The following is a 16,070-nucleotide window of genomic DNA, read 5'->3' as shown; positions in this document are numbered from 1 at the left end:
AGACTAAGGTTAGGAGCTTTGAAGATCTCAGGATGGCTTACCAGACTGCTTTCAAGCAGGGTGTGTGGTATCTTGACAGAGGCCACAGTCCTGGTGCCAGAGAGACTCAGCTGGAATCCTAACTGGCCACCCAACTGTGTGACCTTAGGGAAGTTGCTTAACCTCTCTGAGCATCCTGTTTCATTTCATTGTTCAACAGCTATTTACTGAGAGTCTACCAAATGCCAGAAGTGATAAGTGCTGGGGGCATATTCATTTCCTCAGAGCTGAGTAGCCCTGAGATTCCACTGAGCTCCATTAAACCCCTTGCTGGATGTCAACAGTCCTTTCTCCTTCCCAGAAGAGAGTCTTGCTACTGAAATTCTGGGTCCAGAGGCAAAGGTGTGTTGTTCTAAAAGACATTTCTTCTGAGTGAAACTTACAACTCACCTGAGTGAAACTTACAACTCACATCAAGGACAAACTTCCTAAAGTCCCAGCCTCATGGCATAAGGCTCTGAGCCAGGGCGGTGAGGGGTTGTACACCACCCTGCCACAGTGAGCCAGCAACCATCTGCCCAGCCTTGCTGCCCACAGACACAGCCCTCGTGGAGTGTACAGTCTAGACATTAAAAAAATGACATAACCCATCAATGAATTTGGGAAAATGATTCATTATGGGAAAGTGTGTGCCATCTGAAAGCATAAGATGGGGGGAAGGGTTTTCTGTATCTGGGAAGATCCTTGAGGAAGTGACACTTAGACTGGGACCTAGAGGCTGAGGAGGGGCCATCCAGTCCCCAAGAGGTGGGGAAGAAGGTTCTGGAAAGAGTAAGTATCACTTTCCAGGTCCTGGAGCAGGGAGATGCTTGGTACATCGGAAGAGCTGGGAGGAGGCCAGAGTGGCAGTGGGAGGTAGTCGGGAAATACTGGTATGAAGCAAGGCCCTGTACACCTTTATAAGCCATAGAATGGTATACTATATCATGAGTGACTGGGAGTTACTAAAGGTTCTTACAGAGACGAGGGGCATCCTTAGGTCTGTGTTTCCAGGATGGCTCAGGCTTCCATGTAAAGAATAATGGGCTGGAGCAGGAGGGGTGTTTGGAGACCAAGAGGGATGCCTCATGGCTGTGGACTTGGATGATCACATGGCTTCACATGGAGCAGGTGCAGGGCAGATGGGGAACCCAGTCAAGAGCTACTTACAGGGAGGAACGGGATTTGGTCTCCAGCTGGGTGTGGCATGTGGGAGAGGTCACTGATGGCCCTAGCCATCTGGCATAAGGTAGGTAGCACGGACACTCTCTGGGAAGGAAATGCCGGAAGGTCAGGTTCAGTAGGAGGAGAACGCGATGGTGGTCTTGGTTGGGTTGAGGTAGTGAACAGCGTAGGATATCTGGTTGGGTTTCTAAGACCAGAATCACATGGAGGCCGCAGAGTCACCGTCTTCCCCCCTGACCTGCTCCCCTCTGGCATGGCCATGGCCAGCTGATGCTCCTCACACTGCTTCCTCACACCAGCCCCCCACTCGGAGTCCCCCTCTGACCCTGACCGGTCTTCCTTTCAGGTGTCTTTGCTTCTGCCTGCAGGTCATTAAATGTTGCTCTTCCCGGGCCTTCTTTACTGCTGTGCAGACACAGTTTCTCTTTGTCCCACTGACTCCCAGCCTCGGAGGCCCCCTGGGCTCATGGTCTCTGTGGGCACTGCCACCGGTTTACTCAGCAGCTCAGACTCAGCATGGGAGTGCCGAGGGCCATCACTGTCCTGCTGAGCTTCTTCTCTTCTGGGGCTCCCATTTACCCCAGACAGCGTCATAATGCTGCCCTGTTAGAAACCTCCACCTCCTCTTTCCCTCCTCCTCTCCTTCCCTGGCCACTCCCAGGTGGAGACCGTGTCCTCTCACTTCTCCCCTGCCTGGCTCCTGAATCCTTCTGTTTCTTCTCTTTCTCCCACTGCCACTGCCCCTCATTGAGGCTTTGATGAGTAGAACAACCTCTTCGTGCTAAGAGTTGGCATTTATAAATGGGCTCATTCTCTTGAACTAGACCTTGACCCTGTAGAATGACATTAATGAGGATAGTTCAGGACCTCCAAATGAACTCACTTTGACCTCCACCCCACACTTCTTCTGTATATCCAGCTGTCAACTCTGTCTCTGCACCAGGACATCCCTCATGCACGCTCAGTCCTTGGATCCAAAACTGAACTCCTGCTTGCCTTCCCCACAAGGCACACCCCTCCTGGGTTCTTGCTATAGGCAGTACCTTTCATTCATCCAGATTCTCATGCCCCAGACCTGGAGCTCATCCCTCCCAACTGCCAAAGCCTGTAGATTCTGCTTCTAAAATCTCTCTGAAATCAGTGCTCTTCCTGCAGTCCCCATGACTTCAGCTCCAATCTCATCTGGCCTCCCCTGGACTTTGGTGACTACGTCCTACCCAAAACATCATGCCACTGATGGCCCTAGCCATCTGGCATAAGGTAGGTAGCACGGACACTCTCTGGGAAGGAAATGCCGGAAGGTCAGGTTCAGTAGGAGGAGAACGCGATGGTGGTCTTGGTTGGGTTGAGGTAGTGAACAGCGTAGGATATCTGGTTGGGTTTCTAAGACCAGAATCACATGGAGGCCGCAGAGTCACCGTCTTCCCCCCTGACCTGCTCCCCTCTGGCATGGCCATGGCCAGCTGATGCTCCTCACACTGCTTCCTCACACCAGCCCCCCACTCGGAGTCCCCCTCTGACCCTGACCGGTCTTCCTTTCAGGTGTCTTTGCTTCTGCCTGCAGGTCATTAAATGTTGCTCTTCCCGGGCCTTCTTTACTGCTGTGCAGACACAGTTTCTCTTTGTCCCACTGACTCCCAGCCTCGGAGGCCCCCTGGGCTCATGGTCTCTGTGGGCACTGCCACCGGTTTACTCAGCAGCTCAGACTCAGCATGGGAGTGCCGAGGGCCATCACTGTCCTGCTGAGCTTCTTCTCTTCTGGGGCTCCCATTTACCCAGACAGCGTCATAATGCTGCCCTGTTAGAAACCTCCACCTCCTCTTTCCCTCCTCCTCTCCTTCCCTGGCCACTCCCAGGTGGAGACCGTGTCCTCTCACTTCTCCCCTGCCTGGCTCCTGAATCCTTCTGTTTCTTCTCTTTCTCCCACTGCCACTGCCCCTCATTGAGGCTTTGATGAGTAGAACAACCTCTTCGTGCTAAGAGTTGGCATTTATAAATGGGCTCATTCTCTTGAACTAGACCTTGACCCTGTAGAATGACATTAATGAGGATAGTTCAGGACCTCCAAATGAACTCACTTTGACCTCCACCCCACACTTCTTCTGTATATCCAGCTGTCAACTCTGTCTCTGCACCAGGACATCCCTCATGCACGCTCAGTCCTTGGATCCAAAACTGAACTCCTGCTTGCCTTCCCCACAAGGCACACCCCTCCTGGGTTCTTGCTATAGGCAGTACCTTTCATTCATCCAGATTCTCATGCCCCAGACCTGGAGCTCATCCCTCCCAACTGCCAAAGCCTGTAGATTCTGCTTCTAAAATCTCTCTGAAATCAGTGCTCTTCCTGCAGTCCCCATGACTTCAGCTCCAATCTCATCTGGCCTCCCCTGGACTTTGGTGACTACGTCCTACCCAAAACATCATGCCCACTCCCCTCACTCAGACCTCCTCTGTGCCATGGCTCCAGTGATCTTTCTAAAATGCAAATTCAATGATATTTTTTCACTACGCTTGATTCCCAAGATGAAGTGGAAGGAAAAGTCGAACTTAGTACCTGCTGGGTGTCTACATGGGCCAACCACTGGCTAATGCTAGGCACTGCACCATTAACGATCCCATCCAGCTATCCCAGCAAACCATCATACAGAGAAGCCAAATGAAGCTGCCATAAATAATCTCCCAATTAGGGTCACATGGCTAGGAAATGGTGGAGGCTGAATTCAAATCTAGGCCCTCCTGACCCCCAAATCCATTTTCTTGCCAATACAGTCCACTGCTTCCAAATCTTCTTGGCCCAGTGTTCTCTGTCACATGGATCCTTCTCCATTGCCGGTACCATCACCCACCATTCCTCTTAGTTCGCTCTGTGATAAGCTGTTGAGAGCCCCTTATCTTAGGCATGCCTTGTTGCCTTTGTGCTTCTGTGCTTAAGACACTCGTTTCCCTGTTTTCTTAAATGCCATACCCTTTCTTCTCTATCTAGAGAACTCCTATTCACCCTTCAAAACCTAGCTCTAAGGGCATCTCCTCTGTTAACCTTTCCCAAACTGAGTCACCCAAGCAAAGTAATTTGCTGCTTTATCCATGTCCTCCAAGTATGAACTATACTCCTGGGAAATGGAAGAGTGCATTGGTTAAGGGCACAGCTCCTGGAATCAGGCTTAGAATTCCAGCTCCTTCAGTCACTATGAGCTGTGTCACCTGCAGCAAATGCCTGACTCTCTGTGTGCCTTAGTTTCCTCACCTACAAAATGGGCATATTACTTCACAGGGTCAAAGTAAGGACTACGTGAAAGATGTAGCATCATTAGAATGGTTCCTGGTATAGTGTAAGTGCTCCAGAAATATGAGCTTTTGTTATTGTTACCAGGTGGCCTCTGGCACACATAGGGAGCCAGCTTCTGCATTTCTCCATCTTTCACCACATAATCCTGCCTCTAGCAACACATGCTAAGTGTACTGCGCTCGCTTGCTTAGGTACAGGTTCTAGGACAACAGCTTAGACACCAGCCAGCTAGTGAGCCGCAGGAAAAGGATTAAGATGGCAGCCTCCGATGATCCAGAAGCCAGACCTCTTATTAACTAGTCTATGTCAGAGCATGCTCCCCGGATAATTTTTTCTAAATATCAAGTCTCAGCTGGGGTTTGGCTGGAGCAGTGTGACCGCCAGGTTGTGTGGTGGGAGGAGGGAAACACAGTCCCTGCCCTTGGGGATTCCCAGCAGAGCTCAGAACCTGCATGGCAGACAGACAGATGAATGGGTCACTTGGACAGGGCCACGTACATGTCTACCATCAGACACGTTGCAGCAGGAGCCCAGAGGAGAGAGCAGCCACCAAACGCTTACGGGCATGAGGCTCTCTCCCAGGAGGTGGCATTGGAGTCAGGCCTAAAAGCAGGAGAAGGGCTGCCCTGGAGAGAAGGCATCCTGGGTAGAGGGGGCCACAGTGTGAGCACAGGGCAGAAGGCTGGCTGTGCATGGCGTGAGAACAGAGCTGGCCCAAAAACAAGGGCAGGAGGGAGGATCTCAGTGGTCTGGCCAGAGTGTCACCCCAGGGAGCTGTGTTGAGTTTTTGTCTTGTTTCCCACATTGGAGGCTTCCTAAGTTCAGGTGGGAAGAAATATCCTATTCCCCACAGTGGTGACCATGGCAGTAAAGGTGACAGCTGAGTCCTTCCCTGCTCACAGCAGAACAATATGTGTGGTACCCTGAAGGTGTCCTGAATGTCAGAGTTCAGTCACAGTTCAGGGGCTGTGTCACCTTAGGTAGGTGACATAACTTCCCCGTGCCTCAATTTCCTCATCCGTTCAAGGAGAATAGTCAGATCTGAGATTCTCAGAACAGGGCCTGGGAACTAGAGCAGCTCACCTGAGCCTCTTCTCTGTGTGCCCACAGCGGACGATGCTTGCGGGGGAACCCTGCGGGGCCAGAGTGGCATCATCTCCACCCCCCACTTCCCGTCGGAGTACCACAACAACGCTGACTGCACGTGGACCATCCTGGCCGAGCTGGGAGACACCATCGCCCTGGTCTTTATTGACTTCCAGCTAGAGGACGGTTACGACTTTCTGGAAGTCACAGGCACTGAAGGCTCCTCCCTGTGGTAAGTGCAGTAGCCCCTCCCAGTCTCCATCCGGAGGCACAGTCTCCTCCAAGGCAGGGCCTGCACTCCAAGGTCCCTTTGCCACATCCTGGACCCACAGTTGATGAGTCTGGTTCTCATCGTGATGAAAACTCCCTGCGTGTTTTCAGAGCTGGGTCCATTTTTACAGTGATTTTGGGATCTGATTTGATGTGTACTCTTGCTGAAGATGATGGGCCTTGGCAGAGTGACTTGCCCTGAAAGTAAAAATGTTTTCTTTCTCAGGCCAGAGACTCAGTGTACGTGTTTGAAGTACAGTTGCCTTTGTGGAGGGTGTAGTCATAGTGTCCGACAAAGGGAACAGAATTGTTAGGTGGTTAGTCCCTAGGGCCCTCTCCTGGGCAAGGTTTCTGATGGGAAGTGTCTAGCTTCTGGTTTGGGTGATAAGCCTTGAGTAGTGGCGTGGGGCTTAGAATGTTCTCTCATCGTCTCCTCGTGGCTGTGTTATCGGGAGGAGGGCAAAGAGGATGGTATCGGCCCATCAGGTGCCCACAGAAAGGTGTCAAGACTTGCTTCCCATAAGATGGGGGGTGTCTTGCAAGCTTCATTGCAGCATAGGGGAAGCACAGAGAAGGTGTCCCCAAGGACTCTGAGAGTCAGGGAAGGACAGTGCCTGGGAAGGAGATGTGGCATTCAGTATTAGTGGGGAGGAAGAGGAGGAGAGAAAGCAAACAGGAGGCAGGGGCACATTTACTGAACTCCTCTTTCAGACCAGATGTCACGTCACAGGATAGAAACAACAGCTGTGGAAGAAAGGGTCCTTGGAGGGTGAGAAAACCAGACAAACCCACAGCAGGAGCCAAGTGTGACTATTTCCAGGGAACAGAATTGGAACTGACTCCTCCCAAATGTGGGCTAGGAGATCTGGGGGCCGGTGTAGCCTGGAGAACTCATATGTCCTGGCACAGTGGAAGTCGATCTGACCCAAGAGTCCAAAGACCTTGGTGCCATAAGCTTGTTGAGTGAACTTGGCCAGATCATTCACTCCCCTGGATGGGGAGTTGAGGGAAACACATGTGAGTCAAAGACTGACCACTATAGGCAGGTTGCTGTTCTGTCAATGGTCTGGGGCAGCAGCTGGACACATGTGCTAGGAGTGGGGATGAAAGCCTGGGCGCCCCTCTTCCGGACTGGGACCCCAGTGCCCTGCCAGCCCGAGGCCCTCTGGCTTCCTGCCTCTTTTTGTTAAAATACCAATTTTTGTCACTGTAAATAGAATACATCTGCTTTGTATAGAAAACATCAAAAGGTATGGAGAAATGAATAAGAAATATTAAGAGTTTGGGGCGCCTGGGTGGCTCAGTGGGTTAAAGCCTCTGCCTCTGGCTCAGGTCATGATCTCAGGGTCCTGGGACGGAGCCCCGCATTGGGCTCTCTGCTCAGCAGGGACCTGCTTCCTCCTCTCTCTCTGCCTGCTTCTATGCCTACTTGTGATCTCTGTCTGTCAAATAAATAAAATCTTTAAAAAAAAAAAAAGAAATATTAAGAGTTTGATGTATTTCCCTTTGGCCTTTTTGCTTTGTTTGAATCAAGCTAGCTGGCTATTTATATATGTTTTAATATTATAGAATTAAGATCTTAAAATCTATCTGTGGTTATATATTTTTAACTTAGCGTTATATAATGGAAATATTCCCTGTATCATTGCAGAGGCCTCCAAAACACAAGCAGTGCAGTAATAGCCTAATTTATTGAGCATTTGTTATCAATATGTCTCAGGCTGGTTCTAAGCTCTTTGGGCTATAATTTCATGTCTTCCTTATAGAAACTCTGTGGAGAAGGGAACATCCTTTTCCTCCTTTTCCAGATGAGGAAAATGAGGTCCAGAGAGGTTGTGTCCCTTGCTTGAAGCCACACAGCTAGTAAGGAGCAGAGCCAGGATTCAACCCCAGGGTAGTCGGACATGAAAGGCCATCTCCGTAAGCCATGACAGAACAACACGTCATGCACCTTACATTTGCGAAGGGCTGTCCCAGCTGTGCGGCATTCCCTCATCAAACTGACAAGGGTTTACTCATCAGATCTCTTATGAGGCCGTTCTCAAAAGTTTTCGCTTCTGTAAACAGATGCCAAGATGAATAGGCCTGCCAGTTCCGTCTCTTCCAGTCCCAAGGCCTCTTCGACTCACTTGTTTATCCATGGGCCAAATGATCTCCCACAGCTTCTGCCCCCTCCCCAGGTGTGAATCCACACGTTGTCCAAACTTCTGGAGTGAAACAAATCTGAAAGACTATTCCTTTTCCTATTAAGTCACTCAGTGGGGAAGGAATTAAGCAGAGGAAATCGTTAGGGGAGTCATTCAGAACCCTTTGCTATAAGATTAAATTATAATTATTTACAGGGTTGGTGTCACCATTTCCAGGCAGGATGCATTTGTTGTTCTAATTTATACTTGCATAGCAATTATGGATAAACAAACTTGGAGGCTCAGGACGTGTGTGCAAAGAACCCATGCTCTCGCCTGCACCTCTCCTTTATGGATCCCTGGATTCCTGTGAAAATGTGATGCTGCTGGTTTATGAGGGTGCTTTATATCGCCATGCATTAAGATTTTAGGATGTTTTCTTGAGTTCTGTGCCAAGTCATAGAAAGACTGCAGCTCCTGTTAGAAAAGATGAATGTAAATAACTGGGCATCCCTTCACCTATTGAGAAAACAGAGGCAGCTTTGAGAGAGGAAAAAAAAAAAAATCCACTACTTCCTACTGATTCAGGATGGGTGGGCATGGGATGTTCCTGACTCGGTTTCCCCACTCTTCTCGCTACCCAACCCCCGCCATGGGATACAAGCAGGAGAGTTTTCATTAGGGGTTCCAGTTATTTGGATTTTGTGGACATCAAAATTTCCAAACAATTAGGGAAATAGAGGGTTGATCATTTTTCATTTTGCTAGGCAAGGACATTAGGGGGATAAAAAAGCGCCAACTCCTCAGACCATTATCTTATAAAACAAAGGCCAATTCAAACCCAAAACTGTGGCAGGATATAACCAATTTGCAGCCTTGCACTGGCACAGGGAAAGAAGGGGTAGGAGGAGTGCACAGAAGTAGAGGCACGTGGCGAGAGCAGCAGACCCCGTGCAAGGCGGACATCGGCCCAGGCCAGCCGCTTCCGGCTTCCGGCTTCCCTGTGCGTGACTGGCCACTGAGAACCCGGAAGTCTGTGCTTGGAACAGGAAATGGCTGTTCCTATGGTGAGCGCCAAATCCTGAACATCTGACGTGTCAAGAGATTCCTAAGTGTTTTAGATGTTCTCTCTCTAAAGTTAATTGCTATTAAAAAAAAAAAAATTATTTTGTGATTGTCCATGCACAAAAGCTGGGTTTGAACTGAGAGTTACAATCCATAGTGTATTTGGTGTTCTCTTACACTACACACACGTGCATGCACACGCACATGCAGAGCCAAATCACCACCACTTACGCATCACCAAGTGAACCCCTGTTACAATACATACCTGTGTCTCTAGTTCGCTGGACTCAGTTCAGGGGCCAGATATCTCTCACTGATCCTTCTTGGGGATGGTGGGTCTTTGCTCTGACCAGGTCAGTTGGCTGTGTCCTTCACAGAGCCCCATTCCTTCCCCTCAAATTCTAGGAAAATATTCTTACCATTACTAAAGTTCCTCATGAGGCCTCTGGACTTTTTCTGATGGCTAGGACTGAGCACCGACAGAGCTGGGGTTTCAAAACTCTGTTGTTTAAGACCCTGGGTTCTGTGTCCCTGTAGGGTATTAGAATCATGCTGTAACAAGTACAAGCGATCGCCAGCCCAGTACCCCGTCAGCCTCTCCATTGTGAAGAAAATCAGTGAATAAAAGCCCACTCGGAAGACTCAGGAGCCAGAATCTCTCCCCTCCTCCATCTGCCTTATGCTTGACACTGTCCATTTGAGTCTCTAGGCTCTTCCTCTGGGCTAAGGAAGGAGAAGAAGCCAGATTTACCCTTCAAGAATAGGAAAGAGGTCTATGTATCTTGGTATCTAACTGGGAAGACAGAAAGCCTGGGAGTCAGACAGATTTGAGCTCAAAACCCTGATCTACCTTTTGATACCTACTAAAGCGTATTTACCTACTCCTGAGTCTCAGTTTCCTTCCACATCTGGAAAACTGAGCTTATGATACCAGCCTAAAAAGCAAGCTGGAAGGGCTGAACATGTAGGCACACAGTAGGCTCATAATAGACACAATACTCCTGAGATGGGGACCATAGTCAGGGGCTCAGCCTTTGAAAGTAGAAAAATGGGGCATCTCCAGCAACTCAGAGCCCTGGTGGCCCCATTCTTGATGATCCCACTGAGGCTGTTCTTCCTAGCCCACCAGCCCTGTGACATCTCCCCGGGGCAGAAAGATGCACAGCCTGGTCACTCCAGCTGACTCAGCTCCCAGGGGAATTGCCTGGAAAGCTAGGGAAGGTGTACTGACAGAGACCCCCTGGGTCAGACTGGAGGGTGCCCTTGCAAAGGTCAGAAGAGAGGGTGCTGGTTTTGTTGAAACTGTCCTCCCGGAGCCACATTTTGTGAGCACATTGCAAGCAGGATCGCCTTTTCTTGGCTGGACCCAGCTCCAGCTGGCCAATGAACTGCCTTGTTAGAAAAGCACAAGAGGGCACCTGGGTGGCTCAGTTGATTGAGCACCCGACTCTTGATTTTGGACCAGGTCATGATCTCAGGGCCATGGGACCAAGCCCTGCATTGGCCTCCATGCTCAGCAGGGAGCCTGCTTGAGGATTCTCTCTCCCTTTCCCTCCATCCCTCATTCTCAAATAAATAACTCACTCACTCACTCAAATAAATAAATAAGTCTTTAAAGAAAAGAAAAAGAGAGGAGTGGATCAATGTAGTGACAGTGGCTGTTCTGGGCAGGGCTGGGAGCAGGGGGTACTTGGCTAGGGTCAGGCACAGCACCTGCCCCGAGGGGCCCTGCTGAGTTGGGGAGAAGGGGCAGAGAGTCTGGAGAAGACATTCAAGAGACCACTATCCCAGACCCAGAGGGGAAGCAGGTCTCTGCCTGGCACCATCTCACTGGCTGTGATGGATGATGCAGCAGAGTTCAACTGGGCCTTCCTCTCTCCTCTGCTCCTTCTCTTTCTCTGCTTCTCTCCTTCCCCAGGTGTCAGTTTCTTCCTGTTGCAGGGATGGCAGGCAGGCCTGATCTGTGCTCAGAACTGAAGCTACCCTTTTCCTGGGGCCTGGCCAAAGGGCCACCTGCAGGGGTGTGTTTGTGATGGGGAGGCTGGTAAAAGGAGTTCAAACCTCCTTCCCACATGTGGTGTTTCTGTGCAGACCCTAGAACCACCCCCACCATCTTCTTGGTTGTCATTCCTGTGGTCAGTCTCTGCCAGTGATTCCCAGCCTCTCTTCCCTGTCCCCTTTGGTATACTTAGACTTCTGTTCTTTGTTTCACTGGGATCATTTGCAATCTCCATGCCCATTCTCTATGTCCCCCCACCCCTAGCCAAGCCCCCATGGACCTCTATGTGACAGACTTGCCTCTGCCAAACCTTTCAAGTAGGGAAGGAAGGGAGGGCACGCTGCAGAGTTCAGAAGAGGATGCTGCCCTCAGATAGGAGGACCAAGGCCTCAAGAGGGGGGCTGCTTTGGAGACAAGCCTGGAAGGGTGGGTACCACTTGGATATGGGAGAGAAGGAGACAGGGAGAGCATCATCCTAGGGCTACTGCTGGGCATCCTACCGGACATGGGAGCTGCCCTGATCTTTGAGAGGAAGGGCCAGGAAGTGGTCCCAGGACTCTCTCCACTTGCTCCCACCCTGGGCTCTACCATCTGCCTCTGAGCCTCAGCAGCCCCTCCTTCTGGAGAACAATAGAAAAGAACCTGCTAGACTGTCTGGATCTCCTGCCCCCCAGGGCTGCCCCATAGACTTGGGTTGTTTCCAGAAAGCGAATTTCCCTGGAGAGCAGCTTCAGCCTACTCTCTGGATCAAGCTTTGAGGGTTTTTCTTCCCTTTGTTCCCCTTCCTTTTTTGCTTTTGTTTTTGATGGGTGTAGATACAAAAGTTCCCGTCTACTTTACAGACATTCAGTTTGAAAATTTTGCTAGCAACATTCTTTTTCCTCTTTGAAAGACTTTATTTTAATTATTAAGCATTTTACACAAGAAATTTGAGCCAACTAGAACCATTTGATCTCAGCGACTTTTAACTAGATATTTCATTCAGGAGTCATTAGATTCAGATATAATTAGAATGAGAACAGCATGCCAACAGGGATTTGTTAATAATAACTATTCACTTATTTACTCATTCACATGTACTTTATCAAACCATTGGTTTAGATCATTTACGTTCTTTGTTACTTTTCCCCTATTTATTTCCAGTAATCATTTATGGAGAACCTTCTATGAACTAAGCACTCCTAGGTGCTGGGGAGAAAAAGACACAGTCCTGTCCCTAAGGAGTTATTTATTTCCTCCACTGATGTTTATGTAATAGCCATGCATCATGCTGGACCCTGGAGCTCACAGTCAGGGCGAAGAGGCAGAATATAATTAAATGCTTGACAATATCATATGTTAGGTGCTTTTCTAAAAGGTATAAAGAAGCTCCCGTGGAGACTGAAAAGTGAAATGTAATAGTTAGTATTCTTTTGGTTCAAGAAATAGAAACCCACCTCCAGCTGACTCAAGCTAAAATGGGAATGTGCTGGCTTCTGTAACTGAAAAGTCGAGGGATTGGCATCAGGGACTGCTGGATCAAGGTATGCAAATATCATCATCAGAATCTATTTCTCTCCCTCCCACAGCTTTGCTCTCTTATGTGTTGGCTTCTTCAGGCATGCTTTCCCCATGAGGTAGCAAAGGCAACCACCGTCGGCTCTGTGCTTTCCAATGGTTTAGCAATCCCAGCAAAAAGGAATCTTCTCTTTCCTGATGGTTCCCACAAAAGCCCTAAGATGTACCTTGAGTGTGCTTGCCAGCCAGGCCCAGGTCACGTGACTCTCTGACCTGCTCAAACTTCCAGACAAGGAGTAGAGGAGGGTGATTCCTGAAGGGCAAACTGAGTCACAGGGAAGACAAAGTCTTCCTGTCCTGTTGGGAGAGGCTGCTGGAATGACTCCAATAAATGAGCCCCAGAGGGGGTAACTTTTGAATTCAACCGAATCATGGGAGTTTACCATTGTCACGGAGCAGGAAAGGGCCTTGATGTGTTGGGGGCACTGGAGGTGGGTTCAGGGTGAGCGCAGGGAAAGCCTGGGTCTAGAAGAATCTTGTCCCACGTTCAGAAGCTAGGAGAGGATTTCAAAGACTGTAGAAGGCTATAGGAGTGTTCTAAGTGGAGAAGTAACACAATCTCTCTGAATTTTAATTGAGTCTAACTGGAAGGCTCAGAAACCAGCTATAAAACTTTTTTGGTGACTACTCAGGCAGGAGATGTTCCAGCCTTGAATTAGGGCAACTGTGAGGGTGTGGAGAGGAGGGGGTGACATCCAGAAACATCTCAGATGCAGAATCAGCTGCTTTGGGGGGTTCATTAGAAAGGAAAGAGGAGAGAGTCTGAGTTGACACCCAAGTTCCTGCCCAGAAGACTGTGGTAAGATTGTCTACCAAGAAGACAAGGGTCACAGCAGAAGGATCAGGGCTTGGGAACGGGGACACAGCAGCCCTTGAGTGCTGACCTATATAGTCTTTTGAGGATCTCTAGTGGAGATGGTCAGGGGGAATCGATAGCTAGGCCAATTTGGTGTTGGGCTAAATGTTGTAGCAGGGCCTTGAGAAGTCATTGTCAGGAGCAGCACCAACACCATCATCCTCAGCAGCGTCTCCATCATCCTGGTCACCCTCACCAACTCTGTCTTTATTACCAACACCCTCCACCATGATTTATTCATTCAAGCAGACTACTTAGGGCTTCCGTTGCTGGACATTGGGTTTGGCATGGGAATACAGTAGTGGAGGAGACAGATAAAGCCTCTGCCTTTGTGGGACTTCTGGTCTACCTTGCAGAGACTGACATTAAAATCACCAAATAAATGTAAAATGAACTTGTGTTGAGAGTTCTGAAGGAAATGAACAGGATGGGGGATAGGAACAGTGGGGGCCTTATTAATATAAAGTGGTCAGGGAGGCCTCTCGGAGGGGGTCAGATTTCAGCTGAGACCTGACTGTTGAGAAGGACTCAGGGATCAACAGGCAGAGGGGATTGCATCTGTGAAAGCCCATCATCACAGCGCCCTATATGTCCTTAAACTTCATACATGGGAGTGTCAAGGGCCTAATACCTGTCCTCTGGGATTTTGGCTTGTTTGAATGTCAAGAACAAGACAGGATCAAGGTCTCGAGCTGGCAGAGAAGCTCAGAGAGCAGCTCAGATGGTGCCTGAGTAAGGCTGCTGAAGCCAGTGCCACTTGGAGCCACTTCTTGCCTTCCTGTGGGTCCCTGAGGCCCTTGCTTCCCCCTCCTTCCCTGCCACATCACAATGCTTTCTGCCACCCCAAGAAGCTGTTCTCTTCGGATGGAGCCCATGAAATTGCATCTGTTGTATCCATCAGGAGCCAGGCCATAAATGACCAGCCCTTTAAAATCTCATCTCTCGTATCTCTCCGAGTTGGAAATAGCACTCCCAGCCCCACCACTGAGCCTTAGGAAAGGATTAGTGTCCTAGCACACCGCTGGCAGAACACATCTGCCGAGTCCAGGCTGAGCCTTCTGCGCTCTCCACAGAGCACCAACTTGACCTCCTCACTTCCCTTGGTGAAGCTGGAAGGAGCAGGAAGTGAGCCGGGGTTGTCCACTGTTGGCACAGTGGCTCGGCTAGAGAGCTTGTGATTTGGCCAAGTTGTTTGCATGGGAAACAAGGGTCAGGCAGCTGCCTTGCACCCCCATGGGTCTGACTGCTTGCAACAGGTTTGTACTAAGTATGTTGTCTGCTCAGGGGCCCATGCCAGGACTGGGAAGGGCACCAGATAACGAGATGCTCTTTTCGACCTCTCTCTCAGGGAGCTGCCAGATGCCTGATAGTGCCACTAAGACAGATGGAAGGAACTGTTCCGGGCCCTTCCAAAGGCCTCTCATTCCAGCAAACCCCACTTTCCAGAATGGCGTCAGTTCATTCAGCATGTTCAAGACCCCAATCCTAATTTCTGTTTTCATGAAGCTTGCCCATGAAAGTTTGTTCTACTCACTCTTGGCCTCACTCATCTCATGGTTCATCCTGATTTTGCCTGTCTCTTGCTCCTACAACTTTTTCTGGTTTCTAGAGCCTGACCTAAGCCATTCATTCTAACCCTGAGCTTATACTTCCGTCATCCCAGCTTGTCCTCATTTGGTGGCTAGGGGGCCCAAGGGGTGACCCTCCCAAACTCACCAGGGAAGCAGGAGACTCATAAAGAAAACCAGCATTTGGCAATCTGAGGAAATGGCCAATGATCACTGTTGAGCTCAGCAGATTTCCTCATCTCGGGAGTGAGGGGCCAGGTTGGCTTGAAAAGTAGGAGGCTTCAAGGAGAATCCGATCCCCTCTGAGAACTTCTCACCCAAGGTCTCGTTTGAGCGATCTGCCTTGAAGTCCTCTCTCTGCATTAATTCCTCACTTACTTCTCCATGGCTTCTATCCCCAACCTTCCCCTGAAACTAGTCACATTAGGACCATCATCAGAGAACCACCCCTCACCCCAACACTAACCACTTCCAGTACCCAATCCATGAGATAGTCTTTAGGTCCCCTCTTACTGACACCTCTTCATTCCTTTACCTTGTTGGTTATTCTCTTGTTTTAGAACTTTCTGTTTGCTTTATGATGCTCTCTCTCTCTCTGATGCTTCTTGGACCTCTCTGACCATTGCTTTTCTGTTTCCTTCGATGTCCCCAAAAGACTCTGTTCTGACCTTATTGCTATTCCCATCCCATACATCTCGTGGGGGTACTTTTATCTGCTCTCACAGTTTTAGGTGCCACTTGTTTGTTTAGAGCTCCCAAAGCTGGCTCCCCAGCCTGGCCTGCCGCTGAGCACCAAACTGTAGAGTCAACCAGCTGTGGGAATTCTCCACCTTGATGTCCACCAACGCCTCCAAGTCAGCATGTCCCAACGTCTCTCATCATGGGCTACTAAAACGGTCAGAGTTGGTTTGCTTTCTTTGCTGATGGTATCACCTTCCACTAAGTCTTCCAAAAATCTGGGACTCTTCCCTGCTCTTGGAGTTCTCCCAATGTACCTCCTATAACATATTTTTCATCTTTACTGCCACTCCCCCCAGTTCAGCCCCTCATCTTT

The 16,070-nt window shown here is 49.5% G+C and overlaps 1 protein-coding gene across 4 annotated transcripts in view; it reads left to right on the top strand.

The window, feature by feature from the left end:
* Positions 1-16,070, top strand: part of CSMD2 (CUB and Sushi multiple domains 2) — a 600,967-nt gene that overhangs the window by 207,483 nt on the left and 377,414 nt on the right. For all 4 annotated transcript variants that reach the window (XM_045064163.1, XM_045064162.1, XM_045064161.1 and 1 more), the window contains exon 5: positions 5,600-5,807. In XM_045064163.1, coding sequence (XP_044920098.1) covers positions 5,600-5,807 — 208 coding nt within the window. The remainder of the gene's footprint in view (positions 1-5,599; positions 5,808-16,070) is intronic.

This window comes from Mustela putorius, unplaced genomic scaffold, assembly GCF_011764305.1.
Source record: "Mustela putorius furo isolate JIRA1106 unplaced genomic scaffold, ASM1176430v1.1 tig00003853_pilon_pilon_pilon, whole genome shotgun sequence".
In the NCBI taxonomy this organism is placed as follows: Eukaryota; Metazoa; Chordata; class Mammalia; order Carnivora; family Mustelidae; genus Mustela; species Mustela putorius.
Note: the sequence above shows the minus strand (reverse complement) of the source record. Positions and strands in the feature narration are given on the sequence as shown.